The 26351-nt window shown below is 39.4% G+C and overlaps 1 protein-coding gene across 1 annotated transcript; it reads left to right on the forward strand.

Annotated features, from left to right (window-relative positions):
• Positions 1-12777: 12777 nt before the first annotated feature.
• LOC131625905 (uncharacterized) lies at positions 12778-14630 on the forward strand. Its single transcript, XM_058896737.1, has 3 exons — positions 12778-13066; positions 13145-13214; positions 13304-14630. Exon 3 carries the CDS (start codon positions 13528-13530, stop codon positions 14380-14382), a length of 855 nt encoding a protein of 284 aa, XP_058752720.1. The 5' UTR covers positions 12778-13066; positions 13145-13214; positions 13304-13527; the 3' UTR covers positions 14383-14630.
• The last annotated feature ends 11721 nt before the right edge of the window (positions 14631-26351 follow it).

Here is a 26351-nt window from a genome sequence, read left to right on the forward strand (position 1 = left end):
ATTTGTGGGGTTTTTGGTGAATAAAATCCGAGGGTTTTGTCCTCCAAGATAGGTGTTTCTTGGGGGTTTTTATCAAGAGGTTTCATCGAGGATCCATCTGAGTGTGAAGATTGAAGAACAAGGGTTCAAGGCAATTCAAGACACTGCAGAAAAGGGATCAAGTGAAGCTCTTGGATCACCTTGATCTGACTCAAGATTAAGGGGGAAGAAGATTCAAAGGATCGACAAATTCGGTTTATTGTTTATCGCTTTGTTTTCTTCTTTGTATATACTACTTTCAACATTAATGGAAGATTTCCCAATTTCAATTTGGAATTGGGGGCAGACGTAGTCGTAGCGAGGACGATCGACGAACTGCCTGAACAAATATCGTGTTCTTGTCGCTTTTATCTTTTCATTTACGTTCTGTTCATATTTGGTCATAATTGCAAAATTGATTAACGATTCAAGTGTTAAAATTGTGAATTAAAGTTCTGCATAAACATCACAATTCACCACATCTTGAATCATCATCAATTTGAACATTATCACCAAGTGTTTGTCGTTTTGCTTATTCCACTATTACTGCATTGCAAACCAAAGTTTGTCAATTTAGAAGATAATTGATTTTCAGCTGTGAAACGTATTGATTCGATAACATATCACTTCATCATTAATCTCAATTATCTTGTGGTTTTGTCACATATACGACCCTTGCAATAACGGTCCGGAATAGACGCAAGTCGATTCAGAACCGCTTTCGCTTTAGTTCGAAATAATTCCGAAAAAATCTGTGAGATCTATTCACCCCCCCTCTAGATCCTCAGGCCAGCGTCTAACAGCCGAGACTTTTTGTCTCTTTGGATTTTAGAACAACTCATTTTATCCATGAGGTTCGAGTTTTAGGGGTAGGTTCCCAGAGAGATCAGCTAAATACCAAGTCCAGCCCTCAACAAGGTCAAGCCTCGTATCAGACCTTTCCGGATATTCAACCCACTCTGAGTGGAATTATAATAAGACTCGTAGGCGATGTAGTTCCCCTCTGGTCATTATTATAATTCCCACGCTTAGGCTTAACAACAGTTTATATACAACCCAAGAAGTGCAGTAAAATAGCAAATATTCACGTAAACAAATATTTAATTAAATTACTGTAAATAAATGTAATTGCTGTGAATAACTGAAATTGCAAGTAAATAATTGAAATTGCAAGCAAATAAATAAATAAATAAAATTTAAATATTTACAATAAACCATAAACCCTAAAATGGCGAATTAGCCAAACCCTAAAAATTTTGCCAAAAACCTAAATGATTCGCCAAAACCTAAACCCTGCCAAAACCTAAAGGAGCATAATAATTCACCATTTTTAATTATCCCCAGCAGAGTCGCCAGCTGTAGCAACCTGCCCTAAAATTGAAGGTTTAGAGTCGCCATCTATTCTGAAGGGCGAATAGGAAACCCTACGCAGATACGAGATTCAGGGTAAGTTATTATAATCAGGTTGAGGGAAGGTGTTAGGCACCCTCAACCCTTTCCTAAAGGCTAACATTGTAAAGATAAGGTTTATGGCAATAATCATAAGGTTTATGACTAATGAATTGAAAAGGGTAAAAAATACAATTTAAGAATGAATTGAAATTTTAAGGGGGGAGACTCGCCTTGTTACCAAGTGCCTACGTACCTCCTTATGGAGGATCAGAGTCAACGTAGTTCGGGCACAGGGTTGTACGCCTTAGAATTGAATTTGATTTGTTATGGTTGGAAACTGTTTTAAAGGCTTTTTGAATGGCCTATCGCAGTTTTGAAATGCGAAGTTCGAAGGTATTTTGAATTACCTTATCGTAGTTTGAACATCGCAGTATTTGAAGAGGTGAATTTCTGTAGTGTCGTGGTTTAGTGTATTTTGAGATTTGGGCGTACAACCCTGATTTAATATGTCACCGTTAGTTGCAGTGATCAATAGGTTTGATCATTATAGTTAACGGATTAATGGGCATTGCTGGTTACTCGGATCGATAGATTGATCGTCGCGGGCAGCAAATTAAACGTATTTTAATTTATGTATATTTTTATCTCTCGTCTAATACGACTAATAGATTTAGTCGGGTCGAGGAGAGAATTTAAATAAAGGATTAGTTAAATTATTTTATTGCTTTATTCAGATATTTGATCAGTACGACATAGAGAGTCGACTAATTCGAAGGCGGGATGAAATAGATATTCATCCGCCATTTATCCGTTTAGAGTTTATTGTTTTTATTATTTTTTATCTCTCGTCTACTGCGACTAATAGCTTTAGTCGGGTCGAGGAGAGAATTAATTGATGGTTAATGTTATTTGCCAAATGCCAATGGGATTGGGTAAACTCTTAATATTTTGATAAACCTTTTTTATAAGGTTTTTATGATTTTTTTAAACAATTAAGACGATTAAAATCAATTAACTCGAATAATCGAGATCATCAAAATAATCGGGAAAATATTATAATCCTAACCTAATCCTAAGTATATTATCCTAGCCTAATCCTAATTTAATTGCATTATTAATCTAAATAAAATTAATTAATTAAACCTAACTAATCACATTTAATTTAAATAATAATAATTATAAAAAAATAAAAGGAACCTGGCTTCAATCCCGTATGGTCGCCTTGTGGAGGTGCATGGTGAGCCTTAGCTTTGTGTGTGTTAGATCTGGATCAGAGAAGATCTTATGGCTAACAAGTGAGGACACATGGTGAGCACGTAGGAAGGGAAGCGCTGAATCCTTTTGGAGATCATAGCATGTAAATTTCGTAAAAATAAATGTTTGGGCTAGGGTTCGAACCAAGCCCCTCTCGATGCACATCTCCCCTGGTTAACCACTGAGCCAATTTCCTCATTTCATAAAAATAAAACAAAGACACAATAAATAAAATAGAAGAGAGTAATAGACCCAGTCAACGTGGGCCCCTATGCTTCCTGCGCAGCCAATCAGAATGAGAGGGAGGATCCAGATTTGTTGACTGTCCAATCAGGACGCGTGAATGGACCACGCTGGCAGCAGAAGGGTCTGGAGTTTCCCAAGCCACCGTCAACGGCGGCCAACTCCTTCTTCTCCGATGGGAGTTTTGTTTTGCACATGCAAAAAACATGAAACGACGGACAAAGACCACCCTACCCCCCTAATTTGGGGTCTGCGAATTCAATGGCGGTGGCCGTTCGTCCTGAAACAGCCTAGAAAACCCTGTACGAAGCCTCACCGTTCAGAAGCTCTTGCCATGGTGTTTCTCGATCCAAGCCATGAAACTCACATGTAATACGTTGGAACTGCTCCAATATTCATACTGAACGCGAATGCACACGTAAAAACTGCCAATAATACGTAAATCACCAAGTTTGGTTTCAAGGATACCTACCTCTCCGGTGACGCGCGAAGGGCACGGCTTAGCACGTTATGGCCTTGTGTAACGACTTGAATCAATCGCTGAATGTTGCAGGAGGGTGGCTGAACACTTGAGAACCTTTGAAAACCCCTGGGATATCCCTTTTAGTCGTGCCCTAGAATTCAGATTCTTGAAACTCTTAGCCTAGGGTTTGTGCACCAGATTCTCGTCCCCCCTTTCCTTGATGACTATTCTTTAGAATATATACTCCTCTTAGGGTTGAGAAATTAGACCTAACCAAGCTTTTATGGAAGGATCTTTGATTGAGAAATTTTTCATCTTTTCTTTCTAAAAAAAGGTTTAAATCTAATCTTTCCTCACCAATCCTATTTTCCACAATATATTTGATACTTGGGTGACTTAAACTTGAAAAAATAGATCCTTGATTTAAATAAAGTTATTCCGTATTTTTATGTATTTTATAAGTATTTAAATGAATGAAAATTCAAATAAATAAAAATAAATTTTATAAAAAATGAAATAATTATTTCAAGACTTATTATAAGGCTCATGGTCAAGTTTGAAATCCATCTCTTAGACCCATTTAGTCACAAACTCAAGATTCATCACTTTGGCTTTTATGTGCTTCTTGAATTTTAACCAACTTCTAATCATATCTCTCTCGTTTTTAATCACATGAAAGTGATCTTGACCATTTAGAAAAGCCTAAAGAGTCCTCTAAATGGACCTTTTGGTTTCATCTCGATTGAAGCTTCCATGCTCAAGTTATGAGCTTTGACTCAAAAGGCGTTTTTATTGACTTTTAAAAGGACCTGTAATCTTTTTGTCCATATCTCTCAAATGGTGTATTTCTTGATCTTGGGCCCAACATCAAAGTTGTAAAGGATGAAGTTTCCTTGAGAATAGGCTTTGGTTGGAGAATTTCTGACAAACCATGCGAGAGTTATGACCGGTCAAAGTTGAGTTGACTTTTAGTTAAAAAACCCTGATTTGAACTTTTGATTAGGAGATAGTGACTTGAGTTCGACCATTGAACCTTGAACCCTTGAAGATGGAATAAGACGGGCAAATTTTGGGGTATGACACGTTAGACCGGGAACCCTGCGTTGATAATTGTCAGAATACACCGTACGTCAGGTTATATCCTAGGATGAGTCGTGCGTTAGACTGAATCCTTTGTATTGAGAAGTACCAGAGTGGGCCGTACATTAGGCTGCATCTGAGCTTAGTATGTTGAGAAGTGTCTGTTGGAGATGGGCTTAAAGATGCCATCCAGGAAGAGTATGAAGTGAATTGATTGTAGTGACACTATTGTCATGACTCCATTGTCGTATTGTCGTGACTCGATTGTCATGCTTGTTTCTAAACTGAATACCGGGATTAGATATGTGACTCAATCGTCGTGACTCCATTTGTGGTGACTCCATCGTCGTGACTCCATTGTCATGACTCCATTATCGTGACTCAGTTGTCGTGATTCCATTATCGCGACTCAGTTGTCGTGACTTCATTGTCTTGACTCAGTTGTCGTGATTCCATTATCGTGACTCAGTTGTCGTGATTCCATTATCGTGACTAAGTTGTCGTGATTCCATTATCGTGACTCAGTTGTCGTGATTCCATTATCGTGACTCAGTTGTCGTGATTCCATTATCGTGACTCAGTTTTCGTGACTTCGTTGTCGTGATTCCATTATCGTGACTCAGTTGTCGTGATTCCATTATCGTGACTCAGTTGTCGTGACTTCGTTGTCGTGACTCAGTTGTCGTGACTCCGTTGTCGTGATTCCATTATCGTGACTCAGTTGTCGTGATTCCATTATCGTGACTCAGTTGTCGTGATTCCATTATCGTGACTCAATTGTCGTGATTCCATTATCGTGACTTAGTTGTCGTGACTCCATTGTCGTGGTCTTTTCTGAATTGAGTGTCATGATTAAATCTTTGAATGTTGATCGTGTCAGCACCGTTCGTGGTGACCGAATTGAATTTTTGGAGATATTGTTTAGTATCCTGAAAAAGGTAGCGTTAGTCTCTATGCAATGTCATGATGCATGTATTATGTGATGAGTCTCTCAAAATGAATGAGAGACTTGTGTGAGACGCTATATGCAATGTATGGATATGTATATGATATATGGTGCATGAATATGATTTATGCTATCTGGAGTGATTTTATTGACTGAGAAAATAAATCTATATATCATTGTGATTTTGATGTCTGATCTTGTCTTGAAGATGCTCAACTGGGGATTTATGATTTCTGCTTGGGGATGAGAGTCGTTCGAATGATTGATCTTGATGTGCCCTGACTGGGGATAAGAGAGATAAATAACTTTGTTTGGAGAAGAGAAAAGAGTCGGGGAATCGGCAGTGTTGAAGATGTAAAACTCCGTTGAGGAACTAAGTCTTTGTGGGACGAGAACATTTGAAGGTATCTTCTTAATGATTACTCTGTGGGGATATGATCCTGTGAAACCGACTTTGTGGGAAGGCATGGATGTCTGGAACATGCTCCCAGTATTATAGTAACTACCATTCCTGGATTTGTATTGATTAGAAAACACCAATGAGTATGGATCGAAGTGTTGAACATGCCTTGCATAGCTTTGCCCCAGCTATTTAGGGAATTTGAAGAGATTCGCCTTGCGAGGACCTTATGAGATGTGTACTGTGGGTGACATGCCCCTAGTACTTATAAACGCAGTATGATGCATGTGACTGATCGGGAAGTAGCTTCAGACCCACTTGGGTGTATGTCCCTGATTGTTTGGCGTTCTTTGAGAGATTTTTAGAATCATGACTTGATTGCCCCAGGTTGATTGGACAAAGCATGTCATGCCCCTTGTATTCATTGACTTCTAATTGAGTCAGGCGTAAGAGATGTTGCTGAAATGATTTCGTCTGTCGGGATGACTTTTAGTCATTAGTCGTACCCTGTGCAGATTCATCCTGATGCTAACACTTGAAATTATGTAGCAGAATATGTTTAATAATGAATTCATGAGATGCAATGCATATGTCTGTCTTGTTTTTTTTTTAAAAACATTAAAACATGAGATGTAAAAGCGTGATGTTTAGAAAAGCGTGATGTTTGTAAAAACGAAATATCAACTCAGCATTTGTGGTAAACCTTAAGGAGTCAGGATACCTTTTTGGTGACAATATGCTTTTCGAACTAACCATGCTTCAGTTAGGAATTTCAAGGGTTGTAACGTGGCTTGGTTCACGGTTTAAGAAACAAAAGATAATGGCTCAAAAATTTATTTATACCCATTCCAATCTTCGTGATGTTCTTCGATCCTATGTTCAGTTAACTCTGTGTTTAGGCCTTAGCAAAGCTTGAAGTTGTAACATTGATTTTTGGTGATGGTTAAAGTACCAAAGGTTTATTTGGACAGGCAGTCCTCCTTTTTTTTGTAATACTTTCTTTTTGTAATATCTTCTTTTGTCGAGGATTTTTAGCAACCTCTTTTTGACTTTGTTATCCCTAACTTTTGCCTGAACTGTTTATTTTGAGATTACAGTCAGCGGGATGTTTGATTTTCGATAAGTTTCCTTCATAGGTTTTGACTTAATTTTTATTTTTCTTTTTGATAGATATTGACTGCCTGACTTAATGGTTACGGGTACCCATCTTTACTTGTACAAAAGGCATATTGGCATAACTGAGTTAACTGAGTAACTACCCTGCCCCGGGTTATGATTAAGGGTTTAATTTGCATATGAAAAAAAAAACTTCTACTCCTTAGGCTCAAAAGGGGTTGACGAGGGATTATCATCCTTATATCTCCACTGTTTAGGAATTGAAACAATGCCTGTACATCGTCAGCATAGTCTGTTCAAAAGCACACTGTATGAAGTTGCGGTATCGTTTTCGTCATTCTCCCTCGAAAGGCTTACAGCTTAGCAAGAGTTGAATATCACAAAACATATGCAAATTAAAGACATAATTAAAAATGAGTGATAGTGAAATAATTTATTCAAGACAAACATATGCAATGCACTGACGATGATTATTAAAACAGATAATGTCTATCATGAGTCAAATGTTTAAACAAACAGAAAAGAAACTTGCAAATGAAATCAGATTTAATGATCCAAAAGTTCGTCCGTCTAGATGTCAATCAGTCTTGTCATGACTAGGCATAGGAGCGGTGATCACCGCAGAAGTTTTCAGGAGGGTTGAATTTGATTTCTCTGTCATTCATCAGATCCTGAATCTTATTCTTCAATGTCCAGCAGTTATTTGTGTAATGTCCAGGACTGTTGGAATGGTACGCGCACCTCGCATTGAGTTTATAGCCCCAAGTGGAGGTGTTAGATTTCTTAGGAGCATCCCTCAGAGTAATCAATCTGATCTTCAACAGATGTTGTAACGCTTGAGCCGACGACATATTAATCTTGGTGAATTGACTCTTAGGTACATCTGGCTTACGTTGTTGTTGTGGTGCCAGTGTAGAGATCAAAAATTCCCCCTCAGATTGGTTACGTTCATTACGGCCTTTGCGGTATCAGCCATATGAGGCTCCTCAGATGAGTTGAAATCAATGATCTTGTCATAAATTAAGTTTTGAATCACATGCTTCAACGGTCAACAATCCTTTACATCATGATCAGGATTGTTTGAATAATAAGCTCATTTCGTATTGTTATTGTACCCAGGAATAGGAGTGCCTTCAATTCTTCTTGCCCCTTGGCTGAGTTCAGAATCAAAGTTTGGGATCAGATGTTCTGAGCCTAAAGGTGTTTGACTGATTGCTCGAAATCCATGATGCTGAAATAAATTACAGCGAGGAGGGATGAGAAACCCATCATAGGAAACCTGTTATGCGATGTTATGAATGCAGATGCAATGTTTTCAAGGATCTTTAGGAATTTAGTTAGCAACATTAGACAATGACTTGGTCGCCTCTTTGTTCGAAGAACTCTGATTCTTGGACGTTCTTCTATGGGAATCAAGCTCACCATATCGAGTGGGTCATCGCCTCTGATTCGGGATACCTATGAATTTGAAGGTACATGGCTAGAGGAAAATAAATCCTCTTGCCCCTTGATAGGTGCTAAGCCTTTGAATCGGAAGGTATATGGCTAGAGGAAAATAAATCCTCTTGCCCCTTGATAGGTACGATGTCTTTGATTTGGAAGACAAATTGCCAGAGGAAAGTAAATCCTCTTGCCCCTAGATTGGAATTCTGTCATTGATAAGAGCACCTGAAATTATGCGCCCTAAATCCCTAAGATCCTTGAGAGGGTTAGTTAATATGATATGTTATGATGCCATGATGTCATGATGTCATGCGAATATAATAGAATAGGTAAAGCATAAGGTAATAAGGACGAAATGTCCCACAAGCAGATCCTGCAAGGAAATAGAAAGGTTAGTAGCACACACAAGCAAGTCACACAAATGTCCTTAGGTTTAAGACTTGCATGGAGTTTGACTAGGTAACTACCCTTCCCACAAGGTACTTCTAAGGATAAGGATGAAATCAGCAACAGGTTCTACAAAGTTACCCAGAATTGTCAGTCCTTCTAAAGCACCCTCGGACATGATGCATTCGCATCATGCAATGATACTTTAAGAAAGAACCTATCTGAGTTGTAGTATCGGATAGAGACTATGCCCTCAACATTTGTCAAGAGTAGCCCCCCCCCCCTGTTTACGGTGATTTCCGGTAAACAACCGCTAGTCTTCCAAACTATAATAAATATGATTTGGTTACTTGCAGGATCGACTAGATTGATCCTAGGACACATAGTCAAGAAGATTGTTATCAATGTTTGTTCGAGCCATATTCATTATTTGTCTTCTTCAATAAGCGTTGTTCGATTAACAGAACAAATAGTCTTGACAATCACTTTGTTACATATAAATGTGACTTCATCGAAGTGACATGACATAAAAATTAAAAGGACAATTGAAACGTAAAGAATCTTAAACTGCATAAATATAAAAGACTTTGAAAGTAAATAGCATGAAAGTAATTCGAAAGTAAATGACGTTAAAGTAAAGATGCAGAAACGTAAATGGCAAGAAGTAAACGAAATGCAGTAATTCTGAAAGATAAAACAAAAAGATAATACACATGTATTAAAATGGTGGTGTCATACGTACATTTTCTCAGCGAACTCTTTCTCTTAACGCTTGATACTTGAGTAAATATGTGAGTGATTTGTACAAAATGAACACACAGAATCCTAACACTAAGACTCCTATTTATACTAGTTTCGACCTTAACGGTCCTATACTAATCTGCTGCCACGTTTCTCATCAGAACTTTCAGCGAAGCCATCTGTTGTTGAACGGTTATGAAACCGTCTTCGAATTTCAAATCTTCCCGCCTGAGTCCATCTTCGACGCGTGGCAGTGTATTAAACAAACACTACTAAAAAACACGCTAAGTAGTAATACTTGAATACATATTCTATGAATTTTGTCTAAGTCCCGAAGACATATGCTTTCATTAATCTTTCAGTGTTCACTTATCTTCATCGAACTTAGAAGTCTTTATTTTTCGAAGCATGACCATCAGTAGCCATTTTTTTACTTTTTAAGGGATGGCCATCAGTAACCATCTTTCCTTCGATTCTCAACTCCTTCGAAGGATGAACAACATAAAACGAAATCTTCAGCTAACAAATTGCCCCCAATAAATGCCTGTTTCGAGAATCAACAGAAATAGGCGTTTCTTGTCATTATAAGATTTCGTTTTTATGATCCTTGAAAGTCCCAAGACTGCTGACTAGCGTCATAATCACTGATAACAATGTTTCCGAAACGTCTTGTCATTTTCAAAGATGTCTTCTCATAACTTACATTCCCACGTTTTAACCTTACTTCCTGATCATTACTCCTACATACTAGGAGTGAAGCTAACTCATTCGACCGCCGTTGGATTAAATCACCAGCCGCCACGTGTTTCTCGGGCTTTACCCAAAAGATTTAAAAAGTTTCCGTTAAACCTTTAAATACTTGATCTTGTGTCTCTATACCGCCTTTCATTCATCTTCTTCACCAAAAAATTTAAACATCTTCACTCTTTTCAGAATCTTGTTCTTTTAATCAAAAAATTTCTTCATGGCTTCTTCTTCAAATGTTCTTCAACCCGCTTTGAAGCTCCAATCAACGACACGTTCTGGGGAACGAGAGTTCGTTCCAAACCCTAACACTGAAGAAATACGCGCTATTTACGCTTCCCAGGTAATCATTCCCTTTGAACTCTCTGGAAAAACTCTTGCCTTTATGGGTCCGTTACCGAGTGAAAATATCCAATCTATGAATAAGTTTTTTCCTGCTTACTACAAGACTAGACCATTAGTTAGCAAAGTTAAGATAGATGAAGATGGTCGCTCTCCTTTAGGCAAATCTGCTAATATTGAGGAAACTTCAACCGCAATCCCTTTAGCTTTAAACAAAATTAGGTTAAACTATATGACCAATTCTGTAAAAGTGTTTAGGTCAATCCCTTTAGCCAAAGATCCTGACTTGTACTATGCCTGGCTAGAAAAGGTAGAGAAACAAAAAGGATCCTTCTGGAAAACATTAGGAATATACGATTTGATTCAACTGTCAAGAACGGGTTTAGAATACAACCAACCCATGTTAGTAGCAGCGGTTCATTTTTGGGATGCTTCTCACAACACCTTCCATCTCCCATGTGGAATGGTTACCCCCACGCTTTTCGACGTGGCCGCTATTACAGGACTTCGACCAACTGGTGAAACCTTCGATCCCAATGAAATGGATAATGACACTATTGGTTTTAACGATTCGCAAGTCACTTATACGGCATTCATCCAGAAGCATCATATTACCACTGAAGCGACAGTATCTGATGAAGAGCATATTGCTTTTCTAGCATTATGGCTTTCACGATGTGCCTTCTGTTCAAGGTCTATTCAAGTTGCGAAAAGGTACCTTTGCATGGCTAATCAATTGCATGCTGGGAAAAAGCTCAACCTCAGCCAACTACTTCTAGGGTCTCTTTATGAAAACCTTAGTGAAGCTGCAAACCTTACCAAGAATTTCAAATCTGGTAGTTTACTTTACGCTGGTCCTTTCTGGCTATTGCAACTGTGGCTTAATGCTACATTCGAAACTCATCTTCCCTTTCGAGGAGATGTCAATGAGGAGGATAGCACAATCAAAAATCGAACTATAGAGGGGACCAGGTTAGCTTACCTAACTCCAAAAGAGGAAATGGGAAAGCTTCATGAACATTTCCTGGCGTATTCGATGATGTTTGCTCGGCGTGACCAGTTCGATCCTTCTATGGCCCCATTTGTACACAGAACAATAGGTCCTGAATGGTTTACTCGAAAATTTCCACCAACATCTCAGGATCAACAAACTGAATCTATGGAAATTTGGGAAGCCTTTCTGACTCCAAGATTGTTTTCCCACCGTCTTCGACCATCAAAGGGTCAATGTATCCTCATGTGCTATCAACCGAATTTGGTCTCAAGACAATTTGGGCTAACTCAAATAACACCCAAGTGCTTATATGAGAAAAGGAACCATATGTGTTTCCACACTTTGTATTTGACTGAAGAGGAATGTGAACAAAAAATCGACAAATACGTTGACGTCACCAATCTTTCTCCTATTCCTTTTGAACCTTCTTTTTACTCTACACCAGATTTTCATCAATGGTGGACAGAGTATTATAGCTCTCAAATTTTTGATGCTGATAGCCTTGCTCAGGAACTAACTGCAGCTTTCAATGATGTGCAGGAGAACTTCCAAAAAGGTACTTCCACTCATATTAAAGAAATCCAAGCTTTTCAAAAATTCTTTGAAACTATCTATAGGCCTGATGATCTTAGTCGGACTGTTCGTGAGGCTGCAGTTACTTTGCGCGAAAAGTTTTCCGCCAAACTAAATAAGTTGAAATTGCCCTCGTATGTTCGACCAGAACTACGTTATGAAGTGGCTTTCAAACTCAATCCTCCAAAATTCCCCCCACTACCAAGTGCTGATTTTGGTGTGGCTCTAAGTCCTCCTTTCCCAGACTGGTTCGTGTGTGGGAATGCTCTCAAAATTCTTCAAGAGAGTACCAAAAAACGCGCTGAACGAGTGGTTCCGACTAAGCATACCTTGGATACTTTCAAAGGACATCTTCATATAGATCTTAAACATGTTCGTGTCCTGACTCCAATACCTGAAGGTCTGGATTAAGGCAATCTTTTCGACTGACTTATCTTTTCTTTATTGATATACTGATTTCAGTCTCAACTACAGCTGTTGCACGAAGGAGGAAGATTAAGGAAGCTTCTGCCCCAAAAGACTCTGGGACATCTAAAAGCAATAAACCAAGTGGGAGTGACTCCCTCGTCACTGATAAGAAGCCCACGGTACATACTTATCTCATACTCTCAATCTTGTACAATATGTGATTAGTACTCATCTTTCTCATTTTCCACTTGCCAGAGTTCGAAACCCCCAACGGGTTCGAAGCGTAAAGCTTCTTCGACCACTGGTTCGGATGGCGAAGATAAATCCCCTCCTCAAACTAGACAAGGACAGAAGAAAAAATACAAAGCTGTTACCCCTTCGAGAAAAGGGAGAAAGGCAAGTCCTTCCAAAGCTGTTTCTCCTGGTGATAAAGCGTCCTCTGAAGAGTCTCCTTTGAAAGCTGCTAGTAATGCTTTCGTTGTGGAAAGCCATAATTCAAGTCCAGACAATATTCCACCCAAGGTACTTTGGGTTTGTCCCACATATTATCTTGTGATTTTAACTAAATAATTGTACTGACACTTTACCTTGTTATTGCAGGATGATGCTGGCACTGCTACTTCCGGTTTTAAAGACCCTGGCCTCACCATTGATGTTGACAAACTTTATGGTAGTTGTCAAACTTTAACTTTCGTTAACTAAACTCCTCAAAAGTTTATTTATTTTTTTTTTTGAATAACTTTGCTCTGTTTAACATAGGTACCTCTCAAAATCAAACTCGTGTTCTTTCACCAGTCTTTGAAGACGTTAGGCCAATTGCTACCATATTGCCTAATGAACCAGTCGAAGAAAGCCACTCTACTGACGAATCCCCACCTACCCATCAAGGCAAAAATTTGGAAGAGGATCATCCATTCTCAGGCAGCGATAATGTGAACCAGCAATCACATGACAACGAAGATTCCGCGTCGGAGAAAGATGCTATGGAAGAGATTTCTCAGCCTGAAAAACCAGTTTCTCATGGAACTTCAACTCTTGACGCAAAAACCATTCCTGAGACAACTTCGACGCCTGCCCCTGCAAAGCTTACTCCTTCAGAGCTTGAACAACTTAAGCAAACTGATCCTCTCAGTTTCTTAAAGGCCATTATGAATGTGAATACTCCTTCGCCTCCGGAGCTTAATGTCTCAACAGCTGTTACTGCAGACTCTAGTGACAAGGAAGATATTCCCAGTCTTCTTCGACAAATAAAAGAAAGATTCTTTGGGGTCAATCTTGTAGATGTTCTCAACCGGGACCCTATTAAGAGCCACAACTTAAATCAACTTCTAAAGAAAGTAGATTTGCTTCAAGTTTCCACAGAAGTTTCAGAGGTAATTGTTCTGCTGGGCTCTCTACTCGAGCAACTCCAAGCTAACATCCTTCGAAGGCAAAATGTCGAAAAAGAGTTATCTGAGACAAAGGCCTCTCATGACTCTTCATGGAATTTTGCTATGGACGCAACGAAACAAGGTGAGGCCCTCAGGCTCAAACATTCAGAAAATCAGAAGGCCATTGATGATTATGAGAAGAAAATCGGCTCTTGGAAACAAGAAATCAAAGTACTCGAGGGCAAGATAAAGGAGGCTGAAAGTTGTCAAGCAGTCCTACAAAAGTCTAATCAACAAGACTTGCTCGAAGTGGTGCAGTCAGGAATGAAACATTTCGAGACTGCACAAAAGTTAGTGCCAGAAATCGAAAGGTTGAAGAAACACCGGGCACTAATTGAACTTCGCATGTCTTCATGGGAGACTCAATATTTGAAGATCAAAAAGGATCTCCCTGAGGATTTCAACTAAATGTTTTCGATCTTGTTACTTATTGCACCTTTATTTTGTAATCGAGGCCACTGTAGACATATAATATTTGTACGCTTGACTCCCTTTTATCTCTATCATATTTGCCATTGTTGATTTAGCAAATCTTTCAATTTCTTGTCAAGATATATCTTTAGATTTCCTACAGTGCTTTTATTAAATGCAACATGTAGAACCTGAACATCCTTCGCAGCACTCTTGCCTCTAGACTTGACGTTTCCACTTCTTCTAGCCATAATCATTATTAAAAGTGACGTCACTTTCTCCAAAACGTCGGTTTTCAGACGTGCGTGCATCAGTTTAATGATTACTTCTCAACTTCCAAGGGCGGGAAACGGCGGAAGCCATAACTTCTTTCTTTGGAAAACCAACCGCAGTCCAATCACTCATTGGCAATTAAAACCCACCCTTCAGTATTCCCCTTCTATATAAAGGGTCCAATATCACCTTTATTTCTCATTCATGCGTTTTCTCTCCAAACTAAACACAGAAAAAAGAAAACACACAACTTCTCTTTCAGAACAACTTTCTTACCTTACAATGGCTGAACCTCTCTTCTTTAACGACATCAAAGCCCTCATTAGAGGCGAGTTCAGACTCTCTGAGGATGAACTTGTTCGCCATTTCATCACCATCGAAACCCTGTTTGTTAACCAGGAACTAGACTTCTACTTTGAGGAAGTCCTGGAGGGTGCTATTTACCCCAACATGGTGGCAGAATTCTGGATGAATGCGTCTTTACGCATAGATCCTGAAGGTAGGACCACCATTGATTCTGCTATTCGACACGCTCGTCTCAGCATTACTCCCACCACTATTGCCAATCTGATAAAATGCAATAACTCTGGTGAAACTTTTGATGACAACAGTTTCAGCATGACTACTCATCTCATGCTGAGAACTCTTATGGACAATGACCGCTTTAGTGCCAAAGTCATCAGGATCTGGCACCAGATGCTCGTGGGGAACTTCCAACCTCGGCGGATTGACGAAAACAACATCATGGTTGAAGACTTGGAGTTTATCCTCTGTGGTCTTCGAGGGAAGAAAATTAACATCCCTTTGATGATCTTCAAGGGACTTGTTAAAGCTGTCTCTGCCGGTGTTGACCGTCGAGGGGTTGTGACTTGTCTTCCGTACGGGAGACTCCTTAGCTATATTTTTCTTAAGAAAGGCGTAGTGAGAAGGATGCGTACTTCTGGAGCCATGGATATGTTCGAGGCTGAACCTTCTCCCGTGTTGTCTTTGGACAATTTAAACCAAAGGATTGACTAGCAAGTTTTTACCTTAGGTTTAATCTTTTTATATATATTTATGCCTTCCTTCTTTTTGTAACTTCAGATCCTATTCTTTGGATCTTTTTGTAATGAATGTATTCCCATGCTTGAAATGAAAAAGAATATTTTGGTGTCTTCTTTGATTTTTCTTTCCATAATTCTTCCTGATTGTGAAGCCATTTTGGTGCCTGACCATTTTGGCTTTTCGTAGTACCCTGGGTATCTACGTCTTTGCAATCCTTACTTCGTGCATACTTGGTTTATATCTCTTCAAATATTTCCCGTTTACTCTCAAGATCCTATGATCTTCTGCTAATTCTTCAATTTCATAAGCATTGTTCGAGAATACTTTTAAGATTCGAAAGGGTCCTTCCCAATGTGGGGACCATTTACCAAGTGCCTGATTCTTTCGATCTATAGGTAAAATAACTTTCCAGACTAAGTCATTATTAACAAAAGTTTTACCTTTCACCTTTTTATTATAAGCTCTGGACACTCTTTCCTTTTGCCTTTTTATCATTTCCAGTGCTCGAAGTCTGTCTTCGTCCAAATCTACTAACTCATTCATCATTAACTCCCAGTATACGTTGGGAGGAATGTCTGCTTGTCTTTGTATCCTTACTGATTGCAAACATATCTCAATTGGAAGTACTGCGTCATGTCCAAACGTCAACTGGAAAGGAGTTGTATTCGTAGCTTCTTTTGGAGATGTTCGACAAGCCCAAAGTGCTTGATCTAAAGTCTTATGCCAATTCTTGGGTCTCTTTCCTACATGCTTCTTGATAAGGCCAATTATTATTTTGTTTGCTGCTTCAACCTGTCCATTTGCTTGGGCATAATAAGGTGTAGAAGTAAATAACTTGAAACCTATTTCTCTGGCAAAATCTTGCATTTTTCGTCCAGTAAAGACTGATCCCTGATCAGTTGTTATACTTTCTGGGATTCCAAATCTATATATAATGTGTTTCTGAATAAACTTGATCACCGCCTCTTGATCCACATTTGCCAGTGGTATTGCTTCAACCCATTTTGTGAAATAGTCTATTCCTACCAAAATGTATCTTTGCCCTTTGGATGACTTGGGGTGAATCTCTCCAATCAAATCTAGTGCCCATCCCCTGAAAGGCCATGGTTTTACTATTGTACTTAGTTCGTTTGCTGGAGCGTGTTGGATACCTGCATGTTCTTGGCACTCTTGGCACCCTTTCGCGAACTCTATGCAATCCTTTAGCATCGAAGGCCAATACATCCCATAACGAAACAAGAGCCATTTCATTTTGTGCCCTGCTTGATGTGCACCACATGCTCCACTATGTACGTTCGACAGAGCCAAGTATGCTTCTGCTTCTCCCAAGCATTTCAACAATACCCCTTCAGGAGTTTTCTTGAACAATTCATTTCCCATCAGAAAATATGACAGGGCTCTATACTTGATTTTTCTGTCTGTATCCGTCGAAGGATTTTTCAGATAGTTAATAATTGGATTCCTCCAATCTGTGTCAGCCAATGAATCTATATTTAGTACCTCGAATTGTTCTTTATTGGCATAACCCAATTGTGAATTTTCCAGATCACTTGGCGAAAGTTTAGTAAACATTGCTCTTCCTCTTACTTCAATCAACTCTTCCAACTTTTCTTTTGATACTTTATATCCCGAAGCTAATTGAGCCAAGTCGTTTGCTTCCTGGTTATTCACCCTTGGTACATGTTTTAATTCCACGTATTCGAATTTCTTGAGTAACCTATTTGCGATGATAAAATACATGATCAGATTCTCTTTGATGCACTTGTACTCCTTTGTCAATTGTTTGATGACCAATTCGGAGTCTCCTTTAATTTCGACTCTGGTTGCCCCCAATTCTAACAAAGCCTCAAGTCCAGCAATTAAAGCCTCGTATTCAGCTTCATTATTGGAGCATGATGGACCTTCGATTTTATACTTGAGCTTTGTTGGAATTCCATCAGGAGAAATTATCAACATTCCAATACCAGTTCCCTCTCTATGCGTTGAACCATCGAAATATAACTTCCAAGGTTTCAAATCTACACAATGCTGATGATTCTCAACCACCGCATGGTCGACAATGAAGTCTGACACAATCTGACCTTTCATTGCCTTGAGAGGCTGAAATATTAATGAATATTCAGTAAGGGCTAAAGCCCATTTGCCAATTCGACTATGTAGTATTGGCTTAGATAACATATGTTTAATAACATCATAATGAGATGAAACGTAAACATCAACTGGCTTTATATAATACTTGAGTTTGATACAGGAGAAATACAAACAAAGGCAGAGTTTTTCTATATCAGTATATCTAGTCTCTGCATCATTGAGTACTCTACTTAAATAATAAATGGCTCTTTTGATGCCATTCTCATCCTCCTGGGCAAGCATGCTGCCTATTGTTTTATCTGATGCTGAAATATATAGGCGCATGTGCTTCTTCCCATTTGGGGGAGATAGAATTGGTGGACAAGTCAAGTATTGCTTTATCTGATCGAAAGCTTCTTGATGTTCAGCACGCCATTCGAATTTTCCTTGCTTAAGCCGAAGTAGAGGTGAGAAAGCTTGCGTGCGTCCACTTAAGTTAGAGATAAATCTTCTTAAGAAATTTATCTTACCCAATAATGATTGTAATTCTTTCTTTGTGGAGGGAGACTTGGTCTCCATAATGGCTTTTGTCTTGTTTTGGTTGATTTCTATCCCTTTTTTGTGGACTACGAAACCCAAGAAATCGCCTGCCTGCACAAAGAAAGCACATTTAAGGGGGTTCATCTTCAGGCCATAATTCCTCATTCTTTCGAATGATTGGCTCAGATGATCGAGATGACTCATACCCGAGGTAGATTTTACCACAATGTCATCTATATACACTTGCATGAATGTTTCTATGAAGTCGTGAAATATAGAATTCATTGCTCTTTGATAAGTTGACCCTGCGTTTTTTAAACCAAAAGGCATCACAACCCATTCGTAAGTGCCTATTGCTCCTGGGCAACGAAATGTTGTCTTGGATACATCATCTTCTGCTATAAAAATTTGATTGTATCCCGAATATCCATCCAACATGCTCAAATACTCGAAACCTGCGGCCGAGTCTACTAGCATTTCTGCTATAGGCATGGGATACTCGTCTTTCGGAGTAGCTGCATTAAGGTCGCGAAAGTCTATGCATACTCTTAATGAGCCATTCTTTTTAATTACAGGTACTATATTAGCAATCCACTCAACATACCTTGTAGTTCGGATAAATTTGCACCGCAAGAGACTTTCGACCTCTGCTTTAATCTTCGAGTGAATTTCTGGCGCGAATCTTCTGGGAGTTTGTTTTATTGGCTTCTTCCCTTCTTTTGTTGGTAATTTCAATTCGACTAAGTCTCTTTCGAGACCAGGCATCTCATCATAATCCCAAGCAAAACAATCTCTATTGTCTTTCAACATTTTGATGACCGTTGCTTTCAATTCTGGTTCTAGTTTTGCGCTGATATATGTTATTCTCTTTTGATCATTGTCTCCAAGATTGACTTCTTCAAGTGGATCTTGGGCCAACATCTTTATGTTCGACGCCATCGGGTCTTTTTCAAATCCCAACGGTTCTTCGTCGTATATTGCATCTAACCTTTGACTTGGTTCTTCTCCTATGATCTCTTCAACTGGACTCATATCTTCAAGGAGTTCGAAACTCGTACGTATTTCCAATTCTGATATTCCTTCTTTGGTTAGGACTGTATCTATCTTTGTATTTGATAGTTCGGCTTCGAGAGCCGTTTTTCTTTTGTTCTCGGCCACATAGGCCGAAATCTTTTCGAAGAACGCAGACTCAGACATGATTAATGTCATCGTCCCAGCCCGTTGGCCGTACTGCTGGATAATTCTCCGATGGTGCTGGATCTGGTGGACCATCCATGATCTCCCTATCCCATTGGAATCCATTTGGGTGTAAAGTCAAATAGTACATTGCATTTTTGTTTGGGGTATACATTTCTTCAGCAGCATGACAAGGGCCTATGTTTGCCAAGTTCCTGTCGAAGTTGTTTTTGTTCACCTGGTTGACTTCAGCCATGTAATAACTCTGATCACCTTCGATATTCTCCACTATACCATCTTCTCTCCAAATTGTCACCCTCTGATGCATGGTTGAGGGTACAGTCGCTACTCCATGAATCCATTCCCTACCAAGCAAAAGGTTGTAGTTTGCCTTTGCTGGTATAACCATGAACATGGTTGGCCTGGTAACTGAGCCTACTGTCAAATTGACTTGAACAACTCCCAGAGTTTGTCCTATTTTGCCTTCGTAGTTAGATAAAACCATGTTATGTGGCCTTATATCCGTATCGAACATACCAATTCTTTTTAGCATGTATTGAGGCATTAGGTTTACTGCTGCTCCCCCATCAACTAGGACTTTATTTATGCCCACGTTCTCAATCTTAGCCCTGATATAAAGTGGCTTCAAATGATTTCGCATACCCTCATCAGGCCTTTCGAAGAAAGCATTCTGTTCTTCTACTGCACCGTTATTCAGCACATAGTAACACACGGGTCTGTGTTTTGCCATTTCTTCGATATCAGCCTCTTCACAGTCTTCTACTTCAGTTTCCTGATTAAACTCGTGAGGGAGTACCGAGACAACATTGCAATTCAAGTTTATAGATGACACTCCATCAGAGTCAAAATCATTTGTCATTCTATCCTCTTCTTTCCAAGAATTTGAACGCATCTTGTCTTCTTCATCCAAGAGTTTTTGAGCTTCGAATAGTCTGCGTTCCACCGGAGGTTTGTTCGACTTTGCCCCCTGGTATGGGACTTGGTTGCTACTAGAGTCTCCAGCTTCTCTTGGCCTGTATTCCTTCTGAGCCTTTTTTATTCTCTGATGCCTTCTCCACTGGGACCGAGACATAGGATTTTTTCCTTTATAATTCTCCAACCGATACGCCTCTCGATTTGACCTTTGAAATTGTTTCCTATATGCCATTGCAGTTCTACCACCTTGGTCCCAACTTCGCCATTTATTGGTTCTTGCATCAGCTTGTACCCACCTATCCCTGGGTGCATTTGCAGGGTTTTTAAACGTCACCCTTCGAGTCCTAGGATGTGGGCTATCAGGCCTCTTTGTTGGAGTCCAAATGTCGAAACCGTACAGGTTGGGACGCAACCCCTGAGTTTCTTGACTCATGTAGCAGTACACACGTTCGAATGATCGTGCTAGCATTTCGTCATAGACTGCCCCACATCTTGGGCAGAGAGCAACTTCAGTGTTTTCTTTGTGGCATCTGACCAAAAATCCTACCAAGCTTTCCTCCATCTTTGGGTACAGTTGTAGTAGGGGATTTGGCTCTCTTCCTGGGTGTTCCCACCTTTCGCGTCGAACCCTTTCGAAGTTGGCTTCGACCCTTCGATTCAGCATGATCGAACACCTTGGACACATCCATTGCTTACCACCATTTCTCTCATGGCAATTCCAGAGATATTCTTTGAGGCTTTCAGTTCTTGGAGGAACTTCGATGCCCCCATTTTTCCTCGTCAGCCATGTCTCTAGTTCGCCAAATTCAGACGCTGGTCGTCTGGCGCTAACCATGTTAACCGCTGCTGGAGGAACTTCAGAGATCTGGATTTTCTGGAGTTTCATCCTGAGGTCTTCAGTGGCCTCGCTGTTTTCTTCCTTCGAGGCTTCAGTTATTTCTGCCTTGGAAGATTCTTCAACATCAGTATTGAAGATTATGTCACTATTTAGGCTTTCAGTAGCCTGCTTTCCATTGAACATTGCTTTAGTCTCCACAACCTCGATTTCAGAAACCTCCACCATGTTGATATCTTCTACCTCGCAGAGGCTAGCGTCAGCGATGTTTAGGGGATTGGTATCGACCCTCATATGACTCTTGGTCTTGTCAGCAAACTTCAACCTTCCATCATTGAGAGCATTTTGAATTAGATCCCTGAAAAGAAAACATTGAGAAGTTTTATGGCCTAAAAACCCATGATATTTACAAAAACCTCTTTTCTTCCGTTGTTCCAACGAAGGAATTTTTGAATTTGGAGGTAGTATCATTTGGCCATCTTTTACCAATAAATCAAATATTTCATCACACTTGGTAATGTCGAATGTATAAGTTTTCTTAGGGAACCTATCATTCTTATCGTTTTCTACTGGATTTTTTCCATTGGCAGGATTTAGCAGTTTGCAAGCATAAGGTGGCGCTTCTTTCAATTCAGCCAAGTCTATTTCGACTTCTTCAGGGCTATATGAGTCATCGAAAGACTCACTCTCAGCATCCTTGGCTTCGACGTATGCCACTCTTTCTTTCTTATAACTTTTATTTGCCCTAGCTTTTTCTGCCTTCAGGCGTTCGACTTGTCGAACCCTATCTGCTAATTGGGCCATGTCCCTAAGGTATTGGGTATCTAGTTTCTTTCTGATTGAATAATCTAGACCACCTGCAGCCATTTCAACAAGTTCATGCTCTGGGACTGTTGTAAAACACCTTGATTTCAACAGACGGAACCTATTTAAATAATCATCAATTGTTTCTGTGAATTTTCTTTTAACACTGGCCAATTCTTTCAAACTTATCTTAGTTTGGCCCATGTAGAATTGCTCATGGAAAAGTCTTTCCAAGTATGCCCATGCATCTATCGAATTTGGTGGCAAAGTAGTAAACCAAATGAAGGCATTTTTTGTCAGTGAACTAGGGAAATATTTGATCCTTAAATCCTCGTTTCCCGCTAAGTCTCCTGCTTCCGTCAAATATCTAGCAATATGTTCCACCGTTGACTCGTTCGTTTCGCCAGAAAATTTTGTAAATTTGGGTACCTTGGTGCCCCTAGGCAATTCTGTTTGCATGATATAATCTGATATAGGGGATGTATAGTTTGGACGTCTAAGCCCAGTACTAAGGCCATTGTTGGCCATAACCCACTGGGCGTGCCAATTTGTTTACGGTGATTTCCTGTAAACAACCGCTAGTCTTCCAAACTATAATAAATATGATTTGGTTACTTGCAGGATCGACTAGATTGATCCTAGGACACATAGTCAAGAAGATTGTTATCAATGTTTGTTCGAGCCATATTCATTATTTGTCTTCTTCAATAAGCGTTGTTCGATTAACAGAACAAATAGTCTTGACAATCACTTTGTTACATATAAATGTGACTTCATCGAAGTGACATGACATAAAAATTAAAAGGACAATTGAAACGTAAAGAATCTTAAATTGCAGAAATATAAAAGACTTTGAAAGTAAATAGCATGAAAGTAATTCGAAAGTAAATGACGTTAAAGTAAAGATGCAGAAACATAAATGGCAAGAAGTAAACGAAATGCAGTAATTCTGAAAGATAAAACAAAAAGATAATACACATGTATTAAAATGGTGGTGTCATACGTACATTTTCTCAGCGAACTCTTTCTCTTAACGCTTGATACTTGAGTAAATATGTGAGTGATTTGTACAAAATGAACACCCAGAATCCTAACACTAAGACTCCTATTTATACTAGTTTCGACCTTAACGGTCCTATACTAATCTGCTGCCACGTTTCTCATCAGAACTTTCAGCGAAGCCATCTGTTGTTGAACGGTTATGAAACCGTCTTCGAATTTCAAATCTTCCCGCCTGAGTCCATCTTCGACGCGTGGCAGTGTATTAAACAAACACTACTAAAAAACACGCTAAGTAGTAATACTTGAATACATATTCTATGAATTTTGTCTAAGTCCCGAAGACATATGCTTTCATTAATCTTTCAGTGTTCACTTATCTTCATCGAACTTAGAAGTCTTTATTTTTCGAAGCATGACCATCAGTAGCCATTTTTTTACTTTTTAAGGGATGGCCATCAGTAACCATCTTTCCTTCGATTCTCAACTCCTTCGAAGGATGAACAACATAAAACGAAATCTTCAGCTAACAATTTGCCCCCAATAAATGCTTGTTTCGAGAATCAACAGAAATAGGCGTTTCTTGTCATTATAAGATTTCGTTTTTATGATCCTTGAAAGTCCCAAGACTGCTGACTAGCGTCATAATCACTAATAACACTGTTTCCGAAACGTCTTGTCATTTTCAAAGATGTCTTCTCATAACTTACATTCCCACGTTTTAACCTTACTTCCTAATCATTACTCCTACATACTAGGAGTGAAGCTAACTCATTCGACCGCCGTTGGATTAAATCACCAGCCGCCACGTGTTTCTCGGGCTTTACCCAAAAGATTTAAAAAGTTTCCGTTAAACCTTTAAATACTTGATCTTGTGTCTCTATACCGCCTTTCATTCATCTTCTTCACTAAAAAATTTAAACATCTTCACTCTTTTCAGAATCTTGTTCTTTTAATCAAAAAATTTCTTCATGGCTTCTTCTTCAAATGTTCTTCAACCCGCTTTGAAGCTCCAATCAACGACACGTTCTGGGGAACGAGAGTTCGTTCCAAACCCTAACACTGAAGAAATACGCGCTATTTACGCTTCCCAGGTAATCATTCCCTTTGAACTCTCTGGAAAAACTCTTGCCTTTATGGGTCCGTTACCGAGTGAAAATATCCAATCTATGAATAAGTTTTTTCCTGCTTACTACAAGACTAGACCATTAGTTAGCAAAGTTAACATAGATGAAGATGGTCGCTCTCCTTTAGGCAAATCTGCTAATATTGAGGAAACTTCAACCGCAATCCCTTTAGCTTTAAACAAAATTAGGTTAAACTATATGACCAATTCTGTAAAAGTGTTTAGGTCAATCCCTTTAGCCAAAGATCCTGACTTGTACTATGCCTGGCTAGAAAAGGTAGAGAAACAAAAAGGATCCTTCTGGAAAACATTAGGAATATACGATTTGATTCAACTGTCAAGAACGGGTTTAGAATACAACCAACCCATGCTAGTAGCAGCGGTTCATTTTTGGGATGCTTCTCACAACACCTTCCATCTCCCATGTGGAATGGTTACCCCCACGCTTTTCGACGTGGCCGCTATTACAGGACTTCGACCAACTGGTGAAACCTTCGATCCCAATGAAATGGATAATGACACTATTGGTTTTAACGATTCGCAAGTCACTTATACGGCATTCATCCAGAAGCATCATATTACCACTGAAGCGACAGTATCTGATGAAGAGCATATTGCTTTTCTAGCATTATGGCTTTCACGATGTGCCTTCTGTTCAAGGTCTATTCAAGTTGCGAAAAGGTACCTTTGCATGGCTAATCAATTGCATGCTGGGAAAAAGCTCAACCTCAGCCAACTACTTCTAGGGTCTCTTTATGAAAACCTTAGTGAAGCTGCAAACCTTACCAAGAATTTCAAATCTGGTAGTTTACTTTACGCTGGTCCTTTCTGGCTATTGCAATTGTGGCTTAATGCTACATTCGAAACTCATCTTCCCTTTCGAGGAGATGTCAATGAGGAGGATAGCACAATCAAAAATCGAACTATAGAGGGGACCAGGTTAGCTTACCTAACTCCAAAAGAGGAAATGGGAAAGCTTCATGAACATTTCCTGGCGTATTCGATGATGTTTGCTCGGCGTGACCAGTTCGATCCTTCTATGGCCCCATTTGTACACAGAACAATAGGTCCTGAATGGTTTACTCGAAAATTTCCACCAACATCTCAGGATCAACAAACTGAATCTATGGAAATTTGGGAAGCCTTTCTGACTCCAAGATTGTTTTCCCACCGTCTTCGACCATCAAAGGGTCAATGTATCCTCATGTGCTATCAACCGAATTTGGTCTCAAGACAATTTGGGCTAACTCAAATAACACCCAAGTGCTTATATGAGAAAAGGAACCATATGTGTTTCCACACTTTGTATTTGACTGAAGAGGAATGTGAACAAAAAATCGACAAATACGTTGACGTCACCAATCTTTCTCCTATTCCTTTTGAACCTTCTTTTTACTCTACACCAGATTTTCATCAATGGTGGACAGAGTATTATAGCTCTCAAATTTTTGATGCTGATAGCCTTGCTCAGGAACTAACTGCAGCTTTCAATGATGTGCAGGAGAACTTCCAAAAAGGTACTTCCACTCATATTAAAGAAATCCAAGCTTTTCAAAAATTCTTTGAAACTATCTATAGGCCTGATGATCTTAGTCGGACTGTTCGTGAGGCTGCAGTTACTTTGCGCGAAAAGTTTTCCGCCAAACTAAATAAGTTGAAATTGCCCTCGTATGTTCGACCAGAACTACGTTATGAAGTGGCTTTCAAACTCAATCCTCCAAAATTCCCCCCACTACCAAGTGCTGATTTTGGTGTGGCTCTAAGTCCTCCTTTCCCAGACTGGTTCGTGTGTGGGAATGCTCTCAAAATTCTTCAAGAGAGTACCAAAAAACGCGCTGAACGAGTGGTTCCGACTAAGCATACCTTGGATACTTTCAAAGGACATCTTCATATAGATCTTAAACATGTTCGTGTCCTGACTCCAATACCTGAAGGTCTGGATTAAGGCAATCTTTTCGACTGACTTATCTTTTCTTTATTGATATACTGATTTCAGTCTCAACTACAGCTGTTGCACGAAGGAGGAAGATTAAGGAAGCTTCTGCCCCAAAAGACTCTGGGACATCTAAAAGCAATAAACCAAGTGGGAGTGACTCCCTCGTCACTGATAAGAAGCCCACGGTACATACTTATCTCATACTCTCAATCTTGTACAATATGTGA

The sequence above is a fragment of the Vicia villosa genome, unplaced genomic scaffold (genome assembly GCF_029867415.1).
Source record: "Vicia villosa cultivar HV-30 ecotype Madison, WI unplaced genomic scaffold, Vvil1.0 ctg.000250F_1_1, whole genome shotgun sequence".
Taxonomy (NCBI): Eukaryota; Viridiplantae; Streptophyta; class Magnoliopsida; order Fabales; family Fabaceae; genus Vicia; species Vicia villosa.

Excerpts from the sequence above, each read along its gene's own strand:
- LOC131625905 (XM_058896737.1), top strand. The coding sequence starts at position 13,528 with ATGGAAGAGATTTCTCAGCCTGAAAAACCAGTTTCTCATGGAACTTCA.